General features: G+C 40.2%; 1 protein-coding gene across 6 annotated transcripts in view; it reads left to right on the top strand.

The window, feature by feature from the left end:
• TEX2 (testis expressed 2) overlaps positions 1-19,708 on the top strand; it is a 148,945-nt gene that overhangs the window by 114,120 nt on the left and 15,117 nt on the right. For all 6 annotated transcript variants that reach the window (XM_075014286.1, XM_075014288.1, XM_075014285.1 and 3 more), the window contains one exon: positions 16,275-16,407. In XM_075014286.1, the coding sequence (XP_074870387.1) occupies positions 16,275-16,407 (133 nt within the window). The remainder of the gene's footprint in view (positions 1-16,274; positions 16,408-19,708) is intronic.

Here is a 19,708-nt window from a genome sequence, read left to right as displayed (position 1 = left end):
GCCATCCATCTCCTGCCCTTGTTATGAAGGCTAGGGCACCATACTTTATCCCTGGCTAATAGCCATTTATGGACCTGACCTGCAAAAATTTATCAAGCTCTTTTTTAAACCCTAATAGAGTCCTGGCCTTCACAGCCTCCTCGGGCAAGGAGTTCCACAGGTTGACTGTGCGCTGTGTGAAGAAAAATTTCCTTTTATTAGTTTTGAACCTACTACCCATCAATTTCATTTGGTGTCCCCTAGTTCTTGTATTATGGGAAAAGGTAAATAATTTTTCTATATTCACTTTCTCCACACCATTCATGATTTTATATACCTCTATCATATCGCCCCTCAATCGCCTCTTTTCCAAACTGAAAAGTCCCAGTCTCTCTAGCCTCTCCCCATATGGGACCCTTTCCAAGCCCCTAATCATCTTAGTCGCCCTTTTCTGAACCTTTTCTAATGCCAATATATCTTTTTTGAGGTGAGGAGACCACATCTGCACGCAGTACTCGAGATGTGGGCGTACCATAGTTTTATATAGGGGAAGTATGATCTCTTTTGTCTTATTATCGATCCCTTTTTTAATAATTCCTAACATCCTATTTGCCTTACTAACTGCCGCTGCACACTGCGTGGATGTCTTCAGAGAACTATCCACTATAACTCCAAGATCCCTTTCCTGATCTGTCGTAGCTAAATTTGACCCCATCATGTAGTACGTGTAATTTGGGTTATTTTTTCCAACATGCATTACCTTACACTTACCCACATTAAATTTCATTTGCCATTTTGCTGCCCAGTCACTCAGTTTGCTGAGATCTTTTTGTAGTTCTTCACAATCCCTTTTGCTTTTGACTGTCCTGAATAACTTGGTGTCATCTGCAAACTTTGCCACCTCACTGCTTACCTCATTTTCTAGATCATTGATGAACAAGTTGAACAGGATCGGTCCCAGGACTGAGCCCTGGGGAACACCACTAGTTACCCCCCTCCATTGTGAAAATTTACCATTTATTCCAACCCTTTGTTTTCTGTCTTTTAACCAATTCCCGATCCATGAAAGGACCTTTCCTCCTATCCCATGACCACCTAATTTACATAAAAGCCTTTGGTGTGGGACCGTGTCAAAGGCTTTCTGGAAATCTAGGTATATTATGTCCACTGGGTGCCCCTTGTCCGCATGTTTATTAACCCCTTCAAAGAATTCTAATAGATTAGACAGACACGACTTCCCTCTGCAGAAACCATGCTGACTTTTGCCCAACAATTCGTGCTCTTCTATGTGCCTTGCAATTTTACTCTTTACTAGTGTTTCTACTAATTTACCTGGTACTGATGTTAAACTTATCGGTCTATAATTGCCAGGATCTCCTCTAGAGCCTTTTTTAAATATTGGTGTTATATTGGCCGTCTTCCAGTCATTTGGTACCAAAGTGGATTTAAAGGATAGGTTACAAACCACTGTTAATAACTCCGCAATTTCACATTTGAGTTCTTTCAGAACCCTTGGGTGAATGCCAACTGGTCCTGGAGACTTGTTACTATTCAGCTTATCAATTAATTCCAAAACCTCCTCTAATGTCACTTCAATCTGAGTGAGTTCCTCAGATTTGTCGCCTAAAAAGGCTGGCTCAGATTTAGGAACCTCTGTAACATCTTCAGCCGTGAAGACTGAAGCAAAGAAATCATTTAATCGCTCCGCAATGGCACTGTCTTCCTTGATCGCTCCTTTTATATCTTTATCATCCAAGGGCCCCACTGCTTTTTTAGCAGGCTTCCTGCTTCTAATGTATTTAAAAAACATTTTACTATTGTTTTTTGAATTTTTGGCTAGCTGTTCCTCAAACTCTTTTTTGGCTTTTCTTACTACATTATGACAGTTAATTTGGGAGTGTTTATGTTCCTTTCTATTTTCCTCACTAGGATTTGACTTCCACTTTTTAAAAGCTGCCCTTTTCTCTCTCACTGCCTTTTTAACATGGCTGTTTAGCCATGGTGGTTCTTTGTTAGGTCTCTTACTGTGTTTTTTTATTTGGGGTATACATTTAAGTTGGGCCTCTAGTATGGTGTCTTTAAACAGTTTCCATGCAGCTTCCAGGGATTTTAGTTTAATTACTCTACCTTTTAGTTTCTGTTTAACTAGCTTCCTCATTTTAGTGTAATTCCCCTTTTTGAAATTAAATGCCAGAGTGTTTGACCGCTGCGGTGTTCTTCCCAACACAGGAATATTAAAAGTTATTATATTGTGGTCACTATTTCCAAGCGGTCCAGGCTGAGAAACCGCTTTTCTTTCTTTCTATGCCGTTAGCAGTGTGTGTGCATCTACCCATTCAAATAGCCCCTGCCAGGAGTTCGTGGCTCTGTCTGTACGCTTGCTATTTTTTTCTGCACTGCCTAGTGCCAGGCTCTGACACGCCGCACCACATGTCAGCAAGGCTGTGCTGGGGGTCGTGCTTGCATAACACACCAAGAAACTTGTTCTCAGTGATTTACTTTGTGTGCGAGACCCCTTACCTCCCCCACAGGTGTCATGCAGTCTGAGTCTTTCCCATGCTTAGCCACATCATGTGGTTAGCCTCCAACCCCAGTAAAAGGATGTGCCTGCCGTTGGGTGCTGACAGTGCTACCAGTCACACGTCTAGGGCTCCAAGGGAGGGAAAGAGATTCTGGGCTTTACAGCTGCTGTGGGGAAGTCTCCCCTGGCATTTAAGATACTGGGAGCTTTGCTGCCACCATGGGGAGGTCTCACCTGGTGCTTAAAATACTACGGGCTTTTCCACCATGGGGAAGGACCACTTCAACTGGCCCCCCAACTTTAGACACCCACCGCCTTCACCTATATGAGGCCTCGCTACCTCTGGGGAAAAGTCTCCCCTGGCGGCTAAAGGGCTTGCTGCTGCTGCTGGGAAAAGAGCAGCTCGACTGGTCATCCACTGACAGACACACAGATGCTCTCTCCCCATGGCCCATACCTGGGTTTGCTGCTGCCACCAGGGAAGTCTCCCCTGGCAGCCAAAGGGCTTGCTGCTGCCAGTGGGGAAGGAACACTTCAGCCGGCTGCCCATTGCACCCCCTCTTTGCCCATATTGGGGCTTGCTGATGCTGGGAGGCAACCAAAAATTCTTTTTTTCCTGCACTTTTCTATCCTTTCTTCTAACTTTAAAAAACAGTCCAGGACCCTGGTTTAAGACTATCCCCAAAACCAGTATAGTATATGGGGAAATCAAAAATTCTTTCTTCCTGCAAACATTCTGGGCCCCTGCATTATTTTCAGTGATCACAGTTCTTCAATGATGGGAGGTGGGATACTCAGTGGATGGCCAGTTGAGAATACAGACGCTGCACCGTGTTGGCAATGTAATGTGAGGGGAAACCAAAAATTCTTTCTTCTAATTTTGAGTGTCTCTGCATTATTTCAAGGGATCGACATATTTTCAGAGATCGGGAGGGGAATGATGAAAATGCAATGGGGAAAGATGACGTCAAGACCAGTGAGCATACCCAGAATGCTACAGGAATGAGGGAACTGTGGGATAGCCACCCACAATTCACTACCACAATGGTCGACGTTAGCCAAAGTGTGTGTGCCAGCAATGACTTGACTTTGTGGGGAGCACGGTGAAAATGAGGATGGTCAAAAATCAAACTTATAAATTCCAGTATTAGAAAATCGATATAAATAAATTGGATTTTTATCTCATAATGTAGATGTTGCCTAGGGCTGCTCTGTATATAAATGGAATAGGAAACGGAGTCATTGTTGAGCAGATGTTTCTAATGGCAACTTTTAAATCAAGTTGGGGTGTTTTTCTAAGATATCTTGTAGGAATTATTTTGGGGGAAGTTCTGTGATCTGTATTATACAGGACGTCAGACTAAGTGATCACAGGTGGTCCCTTTCCGGCCTTGGAATCTCTGAAATGTATTTTGATGAAAAATCGACTAATTCTGTATATGAGCTTTCATTCCTAAAAGCGATTCTATGAAAAAAATATCATTATGAAGGAAAGAGTAGTTTATACATCATTTAAACAAAATTTCAGAAATATCTAAATACTGACTACTCTGGATTTGTGAGTGAAAGTCAAAAGTGCAACATGTTCAAAATTAAATTGATCTTTCAAAGCCTTTCAGGTTTTAATCTCCAGTCAAGATAAAGTAGAAAAACGGCAAAGAGTTTTTAAATGGTTTTTTTTTTAAATTTAGCCCACATGTATATAGAGGCTAACCTTGTAAAGCAAAGTCCAAATTTCACTTTTAGAGCACAAGTCTGTATCAGATGACTTCCCACTTTGCCCTTCCTCAGTACATGAAAAAACAATTACGACTGTATGTTGGAGACACAGTTTGTCTCTGGGTATACCTTAGGGACAAATAGCAACCCTTTCCACAGGAAGCGATCTGGAAGAATCGTCAGAAACCTGCTCCGAGCCTATCCATTGAGAAGTCAGTTAACTGTTTTATAGAGTAGCATAAAATGTATGTTGCAACTAGTAACTTTCTAGTGTTGTCCTCAGTTTCAGATGCTTACATACCTGAAGATTCTTCTCATACTTGTAGTCTGCGCGGTCTTTGGTCACGTCCAGTCTGAAAATTATTTGAGGATTCTGGATTTGGTTTTCAGGAAGGCTTGCTTAAACTAATTTACTATCTGAGATAAAGTGGTAATGAGACTTTCTATATTGGGAATGTGGGAGTTCTGGGAAATGTAACAATTTCCACTTTGACTATGAAATGTAGTTCACTTTGTAGGTTTAAGTCAGACTTTTAAGGTTATATTTTCAAGAGAGAATAAAAGGGGAATGTAGAAATGGATGCAGAAGTCAGAAATCAGAAATGCAGAAACGCAGAAATCAGTTATGCTTACAAACACTTGTGTTATGATGTGTAGCACTTCTCATGGTAATTGAATTCACAGTGTGTACATGGATACTGGTATCAATGCCTACGGCTCTTGCTGATGGCAAAAAAGTGCCTTTTACAGACATTTGCAAGGTCTTTTTTGAGATAATTGTACAATGGCATATGAGGTAGAGTGACAAAGTGTCTTTCAACTAGACCTGGCTTAGTCATGTAGCTAGCATCCTGCTTCATTGACTACATGTTTGAACTTTAATTCTGATCTTTCTAATGAAACAATGGAATGTGGATCAGGGCTGGGCAAGATATGCCCTTGGGCCAAACCCAGCCCACCCCAGCCAGACCCTCTAAGTGCCTCTCTCTGCGCCTTGCACTGGAGGGTGAGAGGAGACCTTGTGTGGCCACAACTAATGGGAGCTGCAATGATTGTGCTGGGGGTGAGGGCAGAAAGCAAATTCCCCTGCATCCTCCGCACAGAGAGGCACGTGGAACAGCCAGCTTTGAGTAGCCTGGGGTTGCAGCAGGCAGGGAGACTACCTGAGGGTCCTACTGGGCAGCCATCCAGGAGCTGCCTAGGTTAAGTACTGTCAAAGTTAGACTCAAGACTCACAATTTGTCAGACCACTCTGTTTATTGGCAAAGCTGCTCTGCTAATACATTTAGAAAAGTGAGTCCCCTCCCAGGGCTCAGGTCTCTTAATTTATACAGATTAAGAAGGCAAATTAATAGACAAAGGAAAAAAACAGACACACACCCTCCCCATATAGTCCCTGAGACCAGTCATGTATCTTCATTTCCATATTACCCTTAGCAATCCCCTGCCAATGACTTCCTGGTTACCTTAATTAATTACTGTCTAGCACCTACTGCTCTGGTTTCTGCTTTCCCAGGCACACCTGGCTCCATCCAAACCCACCCTACATTCTTACACACAGTATCAACATAACTTCCCCTTCTTAAGCTCAGAAGTAACATTGTATCATAGTGTGGTTTAATTTCTTTTTACAATGTAACTCTTTTATGTACAATGTCACATCTTATACTTCCACAGTACCTCCTGGCAGAAGCACTCTTATACACAGGACACACTTTTCTGCCACCATAGCTTCCACCTCTTGTTGAGTGGGTCTCATTATGTTGATGGGTGGGCTCTCTTCAAGCAGTAAAGCTGTATTGCTACAGATTTGTTGCTCTTGGCTTGTAAATATAGACATAGCCTTAGTGGTGGGGTTTCTGGAGTTTTCAGTTATTCCACCACCAGATCTTAGGCTCCCCTGGTTCCTTATGGATGCCATCTTGCCTTTCCATTCAGTAGCAAAGGAACTGATGTTGAGTGGCATGAGGTGCTCCTCCCTCCCTATTCATCCCCTCACCTGCAGAACCCCACAGTCATATGGAACTGATAAATATTTGGTGTCCAAAGAAACATTATGATGTCAGTCTGCTTAATGAAGGGGGGAAGCTGCTTAAACATCTGACATTTTTCACTGGACTATTTTTGTGTATTTAAAAAAATCTGATCTTAAAGTCACGTTGCTCTAAATACTCATGTCATCAATTCCATTCCACATGTGGAAGGCAGACTGTGTACTTGGATCTGTAATAGTTCTGCCTTGATTATGCCTTCTTCAATTCCATTGATTTCAATGCAAGATGCATGCACAAATTAAGGAAGAATTAGATAGCTAAGTCACATGATTTGCAGTCCAGGCCAGTGGCAGATGTTTGCCTGTCTTCTCTACTAAAGATGCAAAGAACTCTTGGAAAAATAGATTGCCAATAAGCTTTATATTTTGTGCAATGAAAATTTCCTTTTACTGCTACTGGTCTCCACAAATAGTAAGCTTATCCCCAGTATCTGCAAGCCAGGGGATTGTTTGCTGGTAGGGAAGGGTGGCATTTTCCTCCAACACAATTTTACCCTCTTTTGCCCATTATGTTTTTTTTTCCGCCTGAAATGACACCCTATCTGGAAAATAAAAACTATCAGCATTTGTAGTAACAGAGGTAGCCGTGTTAGTCTGTACTGCAACAAAACAGCAGAAATGTAGCACTTTAACAAAATGATTTATTCTGTTATGAGCTTGATCTGTACCACAAAAGTTCATCACCGAATAAATCATTTTGATGGTCTATAAAGTGCTACATTTCTTCTGTTTTTGTTTTTTCAGCATTTATGTGACTTTTAAAACAGAAATAACTGAACTGAATAAAAAAACAACAAAACATAATTCACTCTGTCTTGATTAAAAGCCAGTAAAACTGCATTAACTGCTCCACTATGTTAAGCTTTATTTAGTTTAAGATTTTGTAGATAAATTATGTGATAGTGGAATTCAAAAGCTTTTGAAATTGATTTCTAAGAATTTTTATTCTGGAAACTTATGTTTGAATTATTCAAAATGGGTTAAGGCTGCCAGATGTGATGATAGCTTTGTGTTCTTATGTTTGCGTTAAATATACTGCATTTTAAAAACAGGAGACTGGTTTTATAAGATTCCTGTGTGTTTTGGTTTACTTTACAACAACCCCTACCATTGAGTAAAACTTATCTTTTCAGTTTCCTCCTTGTAGACTGGTTACAGTAGACGAGTGTTTATGGTAGGATTCGTAATGCATGTAATCACAGTCACGTTGTCAAACTGCATGTGAAGTTTTAAGTCCTGTGGGTAATTAAAGATTATTTCAGTGATTTTATATTTCTCTCTTCTGGCCCTGATTTTAAGGTGATACATGTGAATATGGTAACAATGATTGGAATTTTTTTTTTTAATAATCAGTATGAACTTACTGACAAGCATGTAGGTAATTTAGACAACTTTCTCCATCAAAATTGCAGTTCTGAATGAAATGGTTTTTTTTTTATGCTGTTTTGAGGCCACCAAAATCCTTCATGTAGTCTGCTTTGGGTCTTAAAAAAATGCAGCAATGTACAATATTTGAGGAACTGTTTCATAGCCTCACAAACAACAACAAATTTCCACTGATGCTTGACTACAAGAAACAGTTTTCTGTTCATGATTTACGTGCTTTTAAGCAATTATGGACATTAACAGAGAAAGCAGTTTTTTTATTTTAAATAGTGCTTGAGTTAATATTCCCAAATCTTAATGAGAAGTGCTGCAGTGTTACTGTAACTTCATTAAGGTTAGGCAACTGATAACTAGATGACTAAATAGTACCGTGACACCTGGGGGAGATGTGTTCATTTATGTCATACTGACAAACCCGTTACCCTGTCTAGAAGAGAAACATCCCCCTGCAAATCATCTGATTGAATTGTTTCCTTTGCTTAATTGAATCTGTAGTCAAACATCAGGGAGTTGGCATGTTCCAAATTTCAATGATAATGAAAGGAGTTGCTCTCAGCTGTTCAGAGCTGTGATATCTGGTTCCCAATGCCATCTTTAATTTCACCAGCAGAAAGGGAAATTCTGAGTAAATTGGCATTTGTTTCCTTGTTTAGAAATATAATGTGAAACAGTAAATGCACATTCATCTGAATTGTAGAGAAGTTTTATATTGGTAAATGAGGAAACTAAAGACAACTCTCCTTCAGCATTGTTTCTAACTGTATCATGATAGCAGACTTTGTATTCTCAATGGCCTGCATCTTGGAGTTGTGATTGCAGGGTTGGATCCTGTATATAGCATTTCAGTTCTGCTGATGTGTTTCTGCAGATGCTTGGCCTATGTGAATACGCACATTTTCAGAAGTGACTAGTGTTCTTGGTGAGTTGATTTTTAGTTGTGCAACTTGAGACACTTGAAAGGAGCCTTATTTTTTGGAAAATGTTGCGCTCCTCTGCCGACTCTATATTGGGGCTTTTTAAGGTGTCTCAGATTGGGCACCTAAAATCACTAATCACTTCTGAAATCCCAAACCTGAGGTTTTTTGTATTCAGACTGCTCAAAAAGTTTTGTTTGAATTTTCAGGGGGTGGTTTTTACTTTTTTAAAAAAATACTTAAATTATATTCATATTGGCCAGCACTACAGAAAGGGAGTGTTTATTATTTGTATAAGATAAGTTATTAGGGGAATTAAGGCCATTCAGGGAAGAATTATTTTTGTGTTTATGAAGCCTTAATGTGAGTACAGTAGACCCCTGACTTACATGTAGGTTGCATTCCTAGACAACCATGCATAAGTCAAATTTCACCTAAGTTGGGACCAGGTTGGGGAGGGACCCTGCTGCCTTCAATCCCCTGGTCCTGGCTGCACCTGGCTCCCTGCTTCTGTGAGTGGGTGGGGAGCCCAGAGCCAGGTGCAGCAGCACAGGTCAGTTTCCTCGCTCCAGAGAGTGGCAGGGAGCCGGAAACTAGGCGGCAGCCTGGCTCCTGACTCCCTACCAGCTTACGGGATCCGGGAAAGCGACCAGCACTACTGCACCTGCTTCCCAGCTCCTCGCCACTCACAATTTTGACTTGTTATTGTAAGAAACAAGAAAATCGAAATCATGTAAGTTGGTGTCTGCTGTATGTAGAAGTCCGATATCGCAAGGATTGTTTGGATAAGAGCATGCAGTCTGAGATTGTCTGATACCTTCTCTGAGGGGCTCTATCTTGTTGTTCAAGGATACATGGTACTCACATCAGGGTGGATTGATTTAAATCACCAGAAAAAAATCATTGATTTAAATCAAGTTTCCCACTAATACTATTTAATGTATTTCTTAAACAATGATGCCAATCTGATCACTAAATCATGTTGATTTACAACTTGGAACATCTTTTTACAACATCTAAGAGGGTATACTTTCTGTAATTTTTAAGAACTTGGTCTTTTATTAATTCAGGAAATATTACATAATACTTATAACTTATGTCAAACTGCGGATGCTGCAGCAGTACATTAGGGATGGTAAAAACTAAATCAAACACAATAGCATTTATATTTTATTAAACTAAATTTGAAATGTTTCACATTGGCTCTTGCAGAAGTCTTCTGAATTGCCAGCTGTTGGCTGTCCTCAAGTTCTGGGGTTTTTTTGTTTTGTTTATTTCAAAGTGTGTTAATTCTGACAAGTCCTCAGAACACTAAATGTACATTGTCCTTCTACAACTAGCTCCCATCTTCCCCATGCCCACTGTTGTTTTGATTCATACACTGAAATAGACATACAAGTTTTCCTGCTTTTTCAGCTCTGCTGATTTATTTGATTTGTGTGACTACTACCAAACAATGAAAATATTCTGTCTGCCTGCGGAGGAAGCTACTGCTACTAAAAGTTGGCTTAGCAACTGAAGGAAGGAACTTTGATTCAAGGTGCCTGGCTGGCTAATGATTACTGCCGATTTGAGGGGATGACTTTGCTCAAAACATCATCCATAAACGTACTGATTATATGGCTGTGCTCGAACCCTGACATTATGAGGGACATAATGGAGGAGTAATTTTTGATGTGCCCATGCTATAGTAGCAGCATCATCTTCAGAAGTTATGTCTGTGGTTAAGAATGTTTGCCAAGGAAAATGAGATGGAGTTAATATTTGATCCATTTGCTTCTTTATTGTGTGTAGTTTAACTTTCTGGTGAGGTATTTCTTTCATCTGTCTGTTAACCAATGGTCGGGTAAGATACCACCTATGCCCTTATTTTCATCCGAGTCTTTAACTGCTAGGACAGACAGTCCCTTCGCAGCGGGCAGCCGGGCAGGCTGACAGATGCCCCAAGGTCCTAATACCCGCGTCTTTAACTGCTAGGACAGGAAAAGACCCTTTGCAGCGGGCAGCCAGGACAGGCTGACGGGTGCCCCAGAGAGTCTGTCCCGTGGAGGCGGCAAGACTCAGCGCTCAGCTCTCAGCACTCTCTTACCAATGATCAGGCTAATTGCAGCTGAAAAGCAGCTGGGTTCTTTGTTTTGTGTTGGGCTTGCACAGTAAGAGGGAGAGTCAGGTTACAGCTTAACCAGTTACTTATTTATTGACAAAGGAGACTTAACTCTTAGGGTTACAAGATTACAAAATATATACTTTGTTGCAAGCTTACAAGATTTATACTTTGTTACAAAGATTACAAGGTTTACACTTTGTTCGTTAATTGCCAATAGCTAGCATGTAACAATTCATAGATCTATTACTGAATGTGCACAAAGAAAACAAAAGAAAAGCAATACACTTAACAGGTCTTATTCTCACCCCTGCATTACCAACATGGCATGGCCAGCGTTTTCACTCAGTCCCTCGGGAAGAAGCAATAATGACGAGGAAACGGGCGTCCCCTAGGACCTCGGGAGGCAAAGACCCTCCTGATCGGCAGGGAGAGGTAATTGGAGCTCAGTTAGAGGGGCTGCCGGACCCTTATTTTATACCCATTGGGTCATGTACGCTTCTTCCTTATCTAAAAGGGTGCCAGTTGAATTAACTTGTCTCGAGACACTAGTTCTCACAAGGCTGGTTCACACCTGTGGGGTGGAGATAATTTTAGGGCGTTCTTTCTTTATGGGCCAGAGATTTTTCCTCTGTCTGGGACATTTGTGTAGGCAAATCAACTGATGGTGCTTAACCAAGGGCAGTTCGAGGCCGGCTGTTAATTAGCCCATTGTCTCTGCTCGGGAGCATCAAAAAGACTGTGCCTGAGATAAGCACATCTGCAGTCTCCGGCATTCCAGGGCTGAGCTGTTTCTTTTAACCCTTTGGTGCTCTGAAGCACCCAGGAGAGACAAGATGGAGCAGAGAAAAACAGGGGGAGGGGGGGTCTGTCTGGCTACAGTGTCTGAAAGTGCCTTCCAGATTTTGACAGCATCAGCAATGCAGGAGTAATTTCTCTGAAGGTTAAGGTTTTGGATAACAGGTTTCACTAGAAAGAGCATTTCTTCTACATTCCTCATTCATCTAGTATTAGATATTTCCCTCTATTTAATCAGTTTTCTTCACCTAGTTTTATGAGAAAAGGCCAGTTCTTAATAAATTGCTCAAAACAATCAACCGCAGAACTCCATTGAGCATTTTGAGGGAGAATTAGTTTGGATCCTCTTCAGTGAAGCGGAAGTGAAATGGTTGTTGTGGAAGTGCTTTTTTTTAAAACTTCAACATTTTCTTTCATTCTTGGAGAAAACCTATATAAGTCTTTGGCTAAAAGAAGCATCAAATGGGTATTGCAGTCATATGTTATTAAAGAGCATACTTCTGATGATTCTTCTGTGTATCTTCTTTGTCATGTTTGCAGCATTGTTTGTGACAAAACTGCGCATGTGACAGTTGAATATAAGCTCACAGTTCATTACAGCTTTCGTTATTTATTTTAAATAGTTCATTGAATGGGCATTTCCTGATGTATCTGTTTTGGAAAGATCTGAAATCCCGTCTTCTGTTGTCACAAAGGCACGTTACAGGATCATTTTGTACATTGCTCCACCCATCAAGGCTTTTCTCCTCAGTATTTCTTGCACTGTGTTCAAGTTCCTTCTCATTCACTGTATCTAGCAACCTTCCACTAGTGTACCAGGTGGAATGTAGCCTGGTTGTAAGGACTCAACTATGTCAATGAAGGTGCTTATTTTTAACAATGCGCAATGGAGAATTTGTGGCAGAAATGAACTGAGCGGTCTTTCATCTCTGCTGTCTTTTTGGTATTTCCTGGTCCTTGCAACAAACCTATATATGGTTGTGGTTTTACTGGATGATTGAAGTAATTTGCTTGCTACTGACACTTTGTTGTCTGCAATATGTTTAGTTGCAGTACTGCCGCTGAAAGTCCCAATGACAACTGAAGTTGTTGCAGATAGACGGTCTAAATCTCTTGCATTTAAATAGGATCCTGAAACAAAATTCAAAAATGATTTTGAACAGTCGTTCTTACCATTCTATCATTCAGTTAATCATTTAAATTTTTTTCAGCAAGGATGCAGATCAGATTCCAAGTTACCAAAAAAAGCTAAGACTGACTGTGCCTACTGCACTTAATTTTAGAATAAGCCCAATTGAACTCACTGGCACCGCTGTATTTTAGAAAAGAAGTATTGGACAGGACTCCCAGACCAACAAATGAATTGTGGGAAGGAGGATCAGAAGGTTATTGGAGGAGGAGTTGTGTTACTGCTGCCCTTCTGTGCTGCTTTCAGAGCTGGGCAGCTGGAGAGCAGCGGCTTTTGGTGGAGAACTCAGTTCTGCAGTCAGAGCCACTGCCAGCAATAGCACCCAAGTAAGGATGTCATAATATTATACTGCCACTCTCAGCACTGATGCCTGGCCAATAGCTACTTCTCTCCAGCTGCTCAGTTCTGAAGGCAGTACAGGAGTAAGGGTAGCAATACTACAATCCACTAAAATAACTCTGTGACTTCCCTGCATCTCCCTTTTGTGTGAGGACCCCAATCTGAGAAACACTGGACTCTGTGAAATCTGTGTAGTATGGAATAAAAGCGCACACAGCACCAGATTTCATGATCCAGGACATGTTTTCTATAGCCATGAATTTGGCAGGACCCTACCAATAGAGTCAGGAGTGGAATAATTGTTTAACAATTTTAATGTGCAGTGTCATTATTTAATGTTGATTTTAATGATTACAGATTTCTGAGCACCACAGTAGAGCTAGAACTTTGCAAGTATTTTTTAGTTTATATTATGTGTTTTATCAAATTAGTACGTGGAGATCCAGCAGGAATGTGAAGTACTGTTACACGCACAGAACTTAAAGGTAGTCTTCCCCTGGATTGCTGTGCATTGCCTCAAGAGTACCAGGACGTTCTCCAGCCTCTTATTTCGGGGAGAAAGAATACTGAAACTTCATTCCAGTGAAACTCCAGATTACATTAGAGACTGCATGCCTTTGACCACCCAAGAAAATGGGATCTGTGGTACTGGAAACGAGGCTGCTGTGAAACTGAGGACAGAGGCTATATCCCTAGCGGTCAGGAATTCCACTCCAGTTGGAGTTCAGAATAAACGTGGGCCATGTCTACACTAGCCCAAAACTTCAAAATGGCCATTTCGAAGTTTACTAACGAAGCGCTGAAATACATATTCAGCGCCTCATTAGCATGTGGGCGGCTGCAGCACTTCAAAATTGATCTGGTTCGCCGCCGCACAGCTCGTCCAGACGGGGCTCCTTTTCGGAAGGACCCCACCTACTTCGAAGTACCCTTATTCCTAAGAGCAGATGGGGATAAGAGGACGTTGAAGTAGCCAGGGTCCTTTAGAAAAGGAGCCCTGTCTGGACGAGCCGTGTGGCGGCGAGCTGGATCAATTTTGAAGTGCTGCGGCCGCCCGCATGCTAATGAGGCACTGAATATGTTTTTCAGTGCTTCATTAGTAAACTTCAAAATGGCCATTTGCATGGCCATTTCAAAGTTTTGGGCTAGTGTAGACGTCGCCATGGAGTTGCAAAAATGTTCCAAAACAAAAAGCAGTCAAGTAGCACTTTAAAGACTAGCAAAATAATTTATTAGGTGAGCTTTCATGGGACAGACCCACTTCTTCAGACCATAGCCAGACCAGAACAGACTCAATATTTAAGGCAGAGAGAACCAAAAACAATAACCAAGGAGGACAAATCAGAAAAAAATGATCAAGGTGAGCAAATCAGAGAGTGGAGGGGTGGGGGAGGAAGGTCAAGAATTAGATTAAGCCAAGTATTCAGACAAGCCCCTGTAGTGACTCAAAGTTCACATCCCAGTTCAAACCACGTGTTAATGTGCCGAATTTGAATATAAAAGCCAGCTCGGCTGCTTCCCTTTGAATGGTGGTGTGAAAGTTTTTTTTTCAGTAACACACATACCTTGAGGTCATTAATAGAATGCCCCATTCCATTAAAATGTTGACTAACTGGTTTGTGGATCTGGAGTGTTTTGATGTCTGTTTTGTGCCCATTAACCCTTTGTCTAAGGGAGTTAGAAGTCTGTCCAATATACAAAGCATCTGGGCATTGTTGGCACGTGATGGCACACATGATGTTAGTTGAGGAGCATGAGAAAGTGACCATAATTCTGTGAGTAACCTGGTTAGGTCCAGTGATGGTATTTCCAGAGAAGATATGTGGACAAAGCTGGCAGCGGGCTTTGTTGCAAGGAAAGGTTCCAGGACTGGTATTCCTGAGGTATAGACTGTGGCTGTTAGTGAGGATCCTCATGAGGTTGGGAGGTTGTCTGTAGGACAGAACAGGCCTGTCACCTAGGGCCTTCTGAAGTGTGGCATCCTGATTAAGGATAGGTTGTAGGTCTTTAATAATTGGTTGCAGTGGTTTGAGTTGGGGGCTGTAGGTGATGACCAGTGGTGTTCTGTTCTTGGCTTTTTGGGGCTGATCTTGGAGTAGCTGGTCTCTGGGTATTCATCTAGCCCTGTCGATTTGTTTTTTTACTTCTCCTGGTGGGTAATTCAGGTTTATGAATATTTGGTGAAGATCTTGTAGTTTTTGGTCTCTGTCAGTTGGATCAGAGCAAATGCGATTGTATCTAAGAGCTTGACTGTAAACAATGGATCTAGTTGTGTGTGCAGGATGGAAGCTAGAAGGGTGTGGGTAAGTATAGTGATCATCAGGTTTTCAGTACAGTGTGGTATTGATCAGGCCATCCTTGATTAGTACTGTAGTGTGCAGGAAGTATATCTCTTGCATGTTGTAATCGAGGCATAAGTTGATGGTGGAGTGTAGATTGTTAAAGTCTCTGTGGGATTCTTCTAGAGTCTCTATACCATGGGTCCAAATCATAAAGATGTCATCAATGTATCTTAAGTAGAGGAGTGGTAATAGGGGATGAGAGCTGAGGAATCGTTGTTCCAGGTCAGCCATAAATATATTAGCATATTGTGGGGCCATGCGGGTGCCTATAGCAGTTCCACTGATCTGGAGGTATATATTGTCCCCAAATCGGAAATAATTGCATGTGAGAACAAAGTTACAGAGGTCAGACACCAGACTGGCTGTGGTGACATCAGGGATGGTATTCCTAATTGCGTGTAACTTTCATGAGTGATTTAGTTTAAGGTAGAACTCAGGAAAAGTTAAAATTGAATTAAAAGTGACAGTATTCTTTTAGTATCTCGGCAAGGCTTAGCTGACAGCAGAAAGGTTTTTAAAAGTCTTGATTTGGTGGCCTTGGGCTGTAATGTTTTAATGTTTTAAAGAGATCAACTAGTTCAGGGATTCAAACAATTTAAAAAATCAAGTCTTTAAATGAAAACTTACATTCATTGTTAAATACAATGCCCCAAAGATCTGCAAGTTGAACCGTAATGACATTACGATTATGCAGGGTCTCCATGTAGCATAACTACCACATCTACATTACCTGCACTGTCCCAGCTGGATGAAATTTGAAAAGTAAACAGCACAAGTGATAAAAGAAATTTTTCCATTTTGAAAAATCTCTGGTCATGTTAGCCAACCCTTTGAACTCTCTAAATCACTTTAAATGGTTTTAAATGATTTCTAGATTGACATTATTGTAATATAAAATGATTGTTTGTTTGTTTATATTAACAATTCTAGGGCTTTGGATTGATTTGGAAATCTCCTACAACGGGTCTTTTCTAATGACCCTTGAGACCAAAATGAATTTGACCAAACTTGGTAAAGAACCTCTTGTTGAAGAATTGAAGGTTGGAGAGATTGGCAAAGAAGGGTAAGATATTAATGCCCAAGAAAGAAATCAGACTTCTGTTAGAAAGACGGGACTAAATTCTACAATGAGATGATATTGCAGTTCCATTCTAAATCTGTGGAGGATGTTCATATTTGAGGGCTGTATTTGGCCATAAGTCTTTAATAGCATCTGTAACCAGGTATTTACTTCTATTTATTCACATTTTGATTATCTTAATAAACTACCATTTTATAACAAGATATGCCTTATTATATCAGTTCATTGTTTTGTTTGTAGATTTTTTATTTTAAAGTATCTTTCACTTGTTCTAGAGCTGTACCAAATGCTGAAGATAAGTTTGTACATAAGATATAAATATGGTCTCCAAATAGACAGATATTTAAAAAATTATAAAGCGTTCCTAAGCAGAACAAAAAAAAATTCAAAGCTTACAGTTTATGTTCACTCTTGAGAGATGAATGCAGAGGTGTTGATTTAGCTGGTCTAGTGAAGACCCACTAAATCCACAGCAGAAAAGTCTCCATTCAGCTCTGAAAATCCAACTTCCAATGAAGAGTGTGAGGCAAGTCACTGAGAGAGCATTTCCTGTAAATGTGGTGCAGTGTAGACACTACATTGTTGACCTATGCTGTATTGACTCCAGTTACATTATTCATGTAGCAGGACTAGCATAGCTTAGGTTAATTTACAATGCTTTGGAATATGTTGACATTTAAGTTAAAAGTAAGTAGATGTGAAAAAAATATTTTAAGATAATTTCAATTAATTTATTACATATTAAGCTCTGAATTCATTATTCTTTATATTTTCTGCAAGAAAGACAATGGCATTGTTAAATAAAAAGGAAGAATGTTGATATAATATACATGTTCAAATATGTATAGTTTTAAGATCCTTTGAAATTGACAAGTATGAAATAGGATTAGTTAATTGCAAATATTGGATAAATACATCCTTGGTGTAATTCCAATGGCATTGATAGGCTTCCACTAGAGAAGAAATGTGTCCATTTTTGCTATGACATATTCACCACAAATTGCAGATACCCAGGTGTACCTAAATTAGAATATAAGAACGGCCGTATTGAGTCAGACCAACGGTTCACCTAGCCAAGGATCTATTCAATCTTCTGCATGTGTCCAGTGACAATTGTTTCATAGGGAATAAACAGGCAATTTTTGAGAGATCTATCACACTCCCAGCTTCTGGCAGTTGGAGACTATGGCCCTCAAGTGCATAGGGTTAGATCCTGGACCATCTTGGCTAGTAGCCATTGTTGGCTCTAACCTTCATGAACTTACTAATTCTCTTTTGAACCCCATTGTAATTTTGGCCTTCACAACCACCCGAGCAAAAGTTCCACAAGTTGACTGCCTTGTGTGAAGAAATACTTCTGTTGTTTCTTTTTAAACCTCCTGCCTATTTCATTGAGTGACCTTTGGTTCTTGTATCATGTCAAAAAGTAAATAACATTTTATTTGCTTAATTCTTTTGACTGCCACTGCATGTAGAGCAGAGGTTTTTGGAGAGCTATCCATAATGACTCCAAGATCTCTTGCCTGCGTAATATCAGCTAATGTAGATTTCATCATTTTGTATGTGTAGTTGTTTTTCATATTCTGCATTACTTTGTATTTCAACTGCCATTTTGTTGCCCAGTCACCCAGCATTGCAAAATTCACCAACTCACTATTTACTGTTTTTCTTAATTAATTTTGAATATGTTCAACCACCTTAGTCCCAGTACAGATTCCTGGGGGCCACCGCTATTTACCACTCTCCGTTCTGATTACTGACAGTTTATTCATACCCTTTGTTTCCTGTCTTTTAACTAGTTACTAATCTGTGAGAGGACCTTCCCTCTTATCCCATGACTGCTTATGTTACCTAAGAGCCTTGAGTATGGACCTTTTTTTTTTTTCTTTTTTTTTCTTTTCAAAGGCTTTCTGAAAGTCCAGTACACTGTGTCTCCTGGGAATAACAAGAAGTCCTGTGGCACCTTTAACAGATATTTTGGAGCATAAGCTTTTGTGGGCAAAGACCCACTTCATCAGATGCCCACGAAAGCTTATGCTCCAAAATATCTGTTAGTCTGTAAGATGCTACAGGACTTCTTGTTGTTCTTGAAGATACAGACTAACACGGCTATGTCTCTGATACTTATGTCCACTGGATCATCTGTGTCAAAACATTTGTTTGACACTCTCTCAACGTGCTCTAATAGATTGGTGAGGATGATTTCCCTTTCCAAAAAAATAGTCCTGCAGTTTCATTTAGAGTTCCTTCAGGACTCTTGGGTGAATGCCATCTGGTCCTAGTGACTGGTTTCTGGTTAATTTATCAGTTTGTTCCCAAACCTCCTCTAGTGATACCTTAGTATAGGACAGTTCCTCAGATTTGTCATCTAAAAAGGATAACGTGTATGGAAGCTTTCATTCATTTTATGCAATGAAAACACAGGCAAAGAATTCATTTAACTTTTCTGCAGCGCCTTATCTTCTGTGAGAGCTCCTTTAGCACTTCAGTTGTCCAGTGGCATCACTGACTGTTTGGCAGGCTTTGTGCTTCTGAAGTACTTGAAAAATTTGTCTTGGTAGTTTGAGACTCTGGCTAGTTGCTCTTCAAATTATTTTGGCCTGCCTAATTACATTTGTACACTTGACTCACCAGAGTTTATGGTCCTTTCTGTTTTCCCTTGTATGCCTTCCAAGTTTTAAAGGATATATTTTTGTGTTTAATTACTTAGTTTGTTTAACAATAGTGGCATTTTTTGGTCCTCTTATTCTCATTTTAAATTTGGGATATTATACATCTAATATGACCCTCTTATGGTGTTTTTAAAAAAGTTTCCACACAGCTTGCTGGCATTTCCTTTTTGTGACTGTACCTTTTTATTTAGTTTCCTCATTTGTGTATAGTTCCAGTTTCTGAAATTAAATTAGCCAATAGTGTGTGAACATAAACCAATATGAATGTTGAATTTTTCAAAGAGCTTTAGTTATTAGTCCTCAAATTATCTTTGTATACGAAATCAGCAGGAAAAATATTTGTTTAATAAATAGGGGAAAGTGAATCAGAGGTGGAACAACTTGTCTAAGATTACACAGCTATGACAGAACTGCAAATAGAGCCTAGATTTTTCCAAAATCAATTTCCATCCCTATTGATTGGTAGTAAATACCATTCTTATCTAGGTATGTGGTGGTTAGGTATTAGATTTGGGTGTAATTTCTCATGCACAAAATTCTAAATGCGCCTTTTGTGAGTCCATAGTGTGTTCCCATTTTTCTTTCATAAGCACAATGCTCCCATTTTCACC

This window comes from Carettochelys insculpta, chromosome 20 (genome assembly GCF_033958435.1).
Source record: "Carettochelys insculpta isolate YL-2023 chromosome 20, ASM3395843v1, whole genome shotgun sequence".
NCBI lineage: Eukaryota > Metazoa > Chordata > Testudines > Carettochelyidae > Carettochelys > Carettochelys insculpta.
Note: the sequence above shows the minus strand (reverse complement) of the source record. Positions and strands in the feature narration are given on the sequence as shown.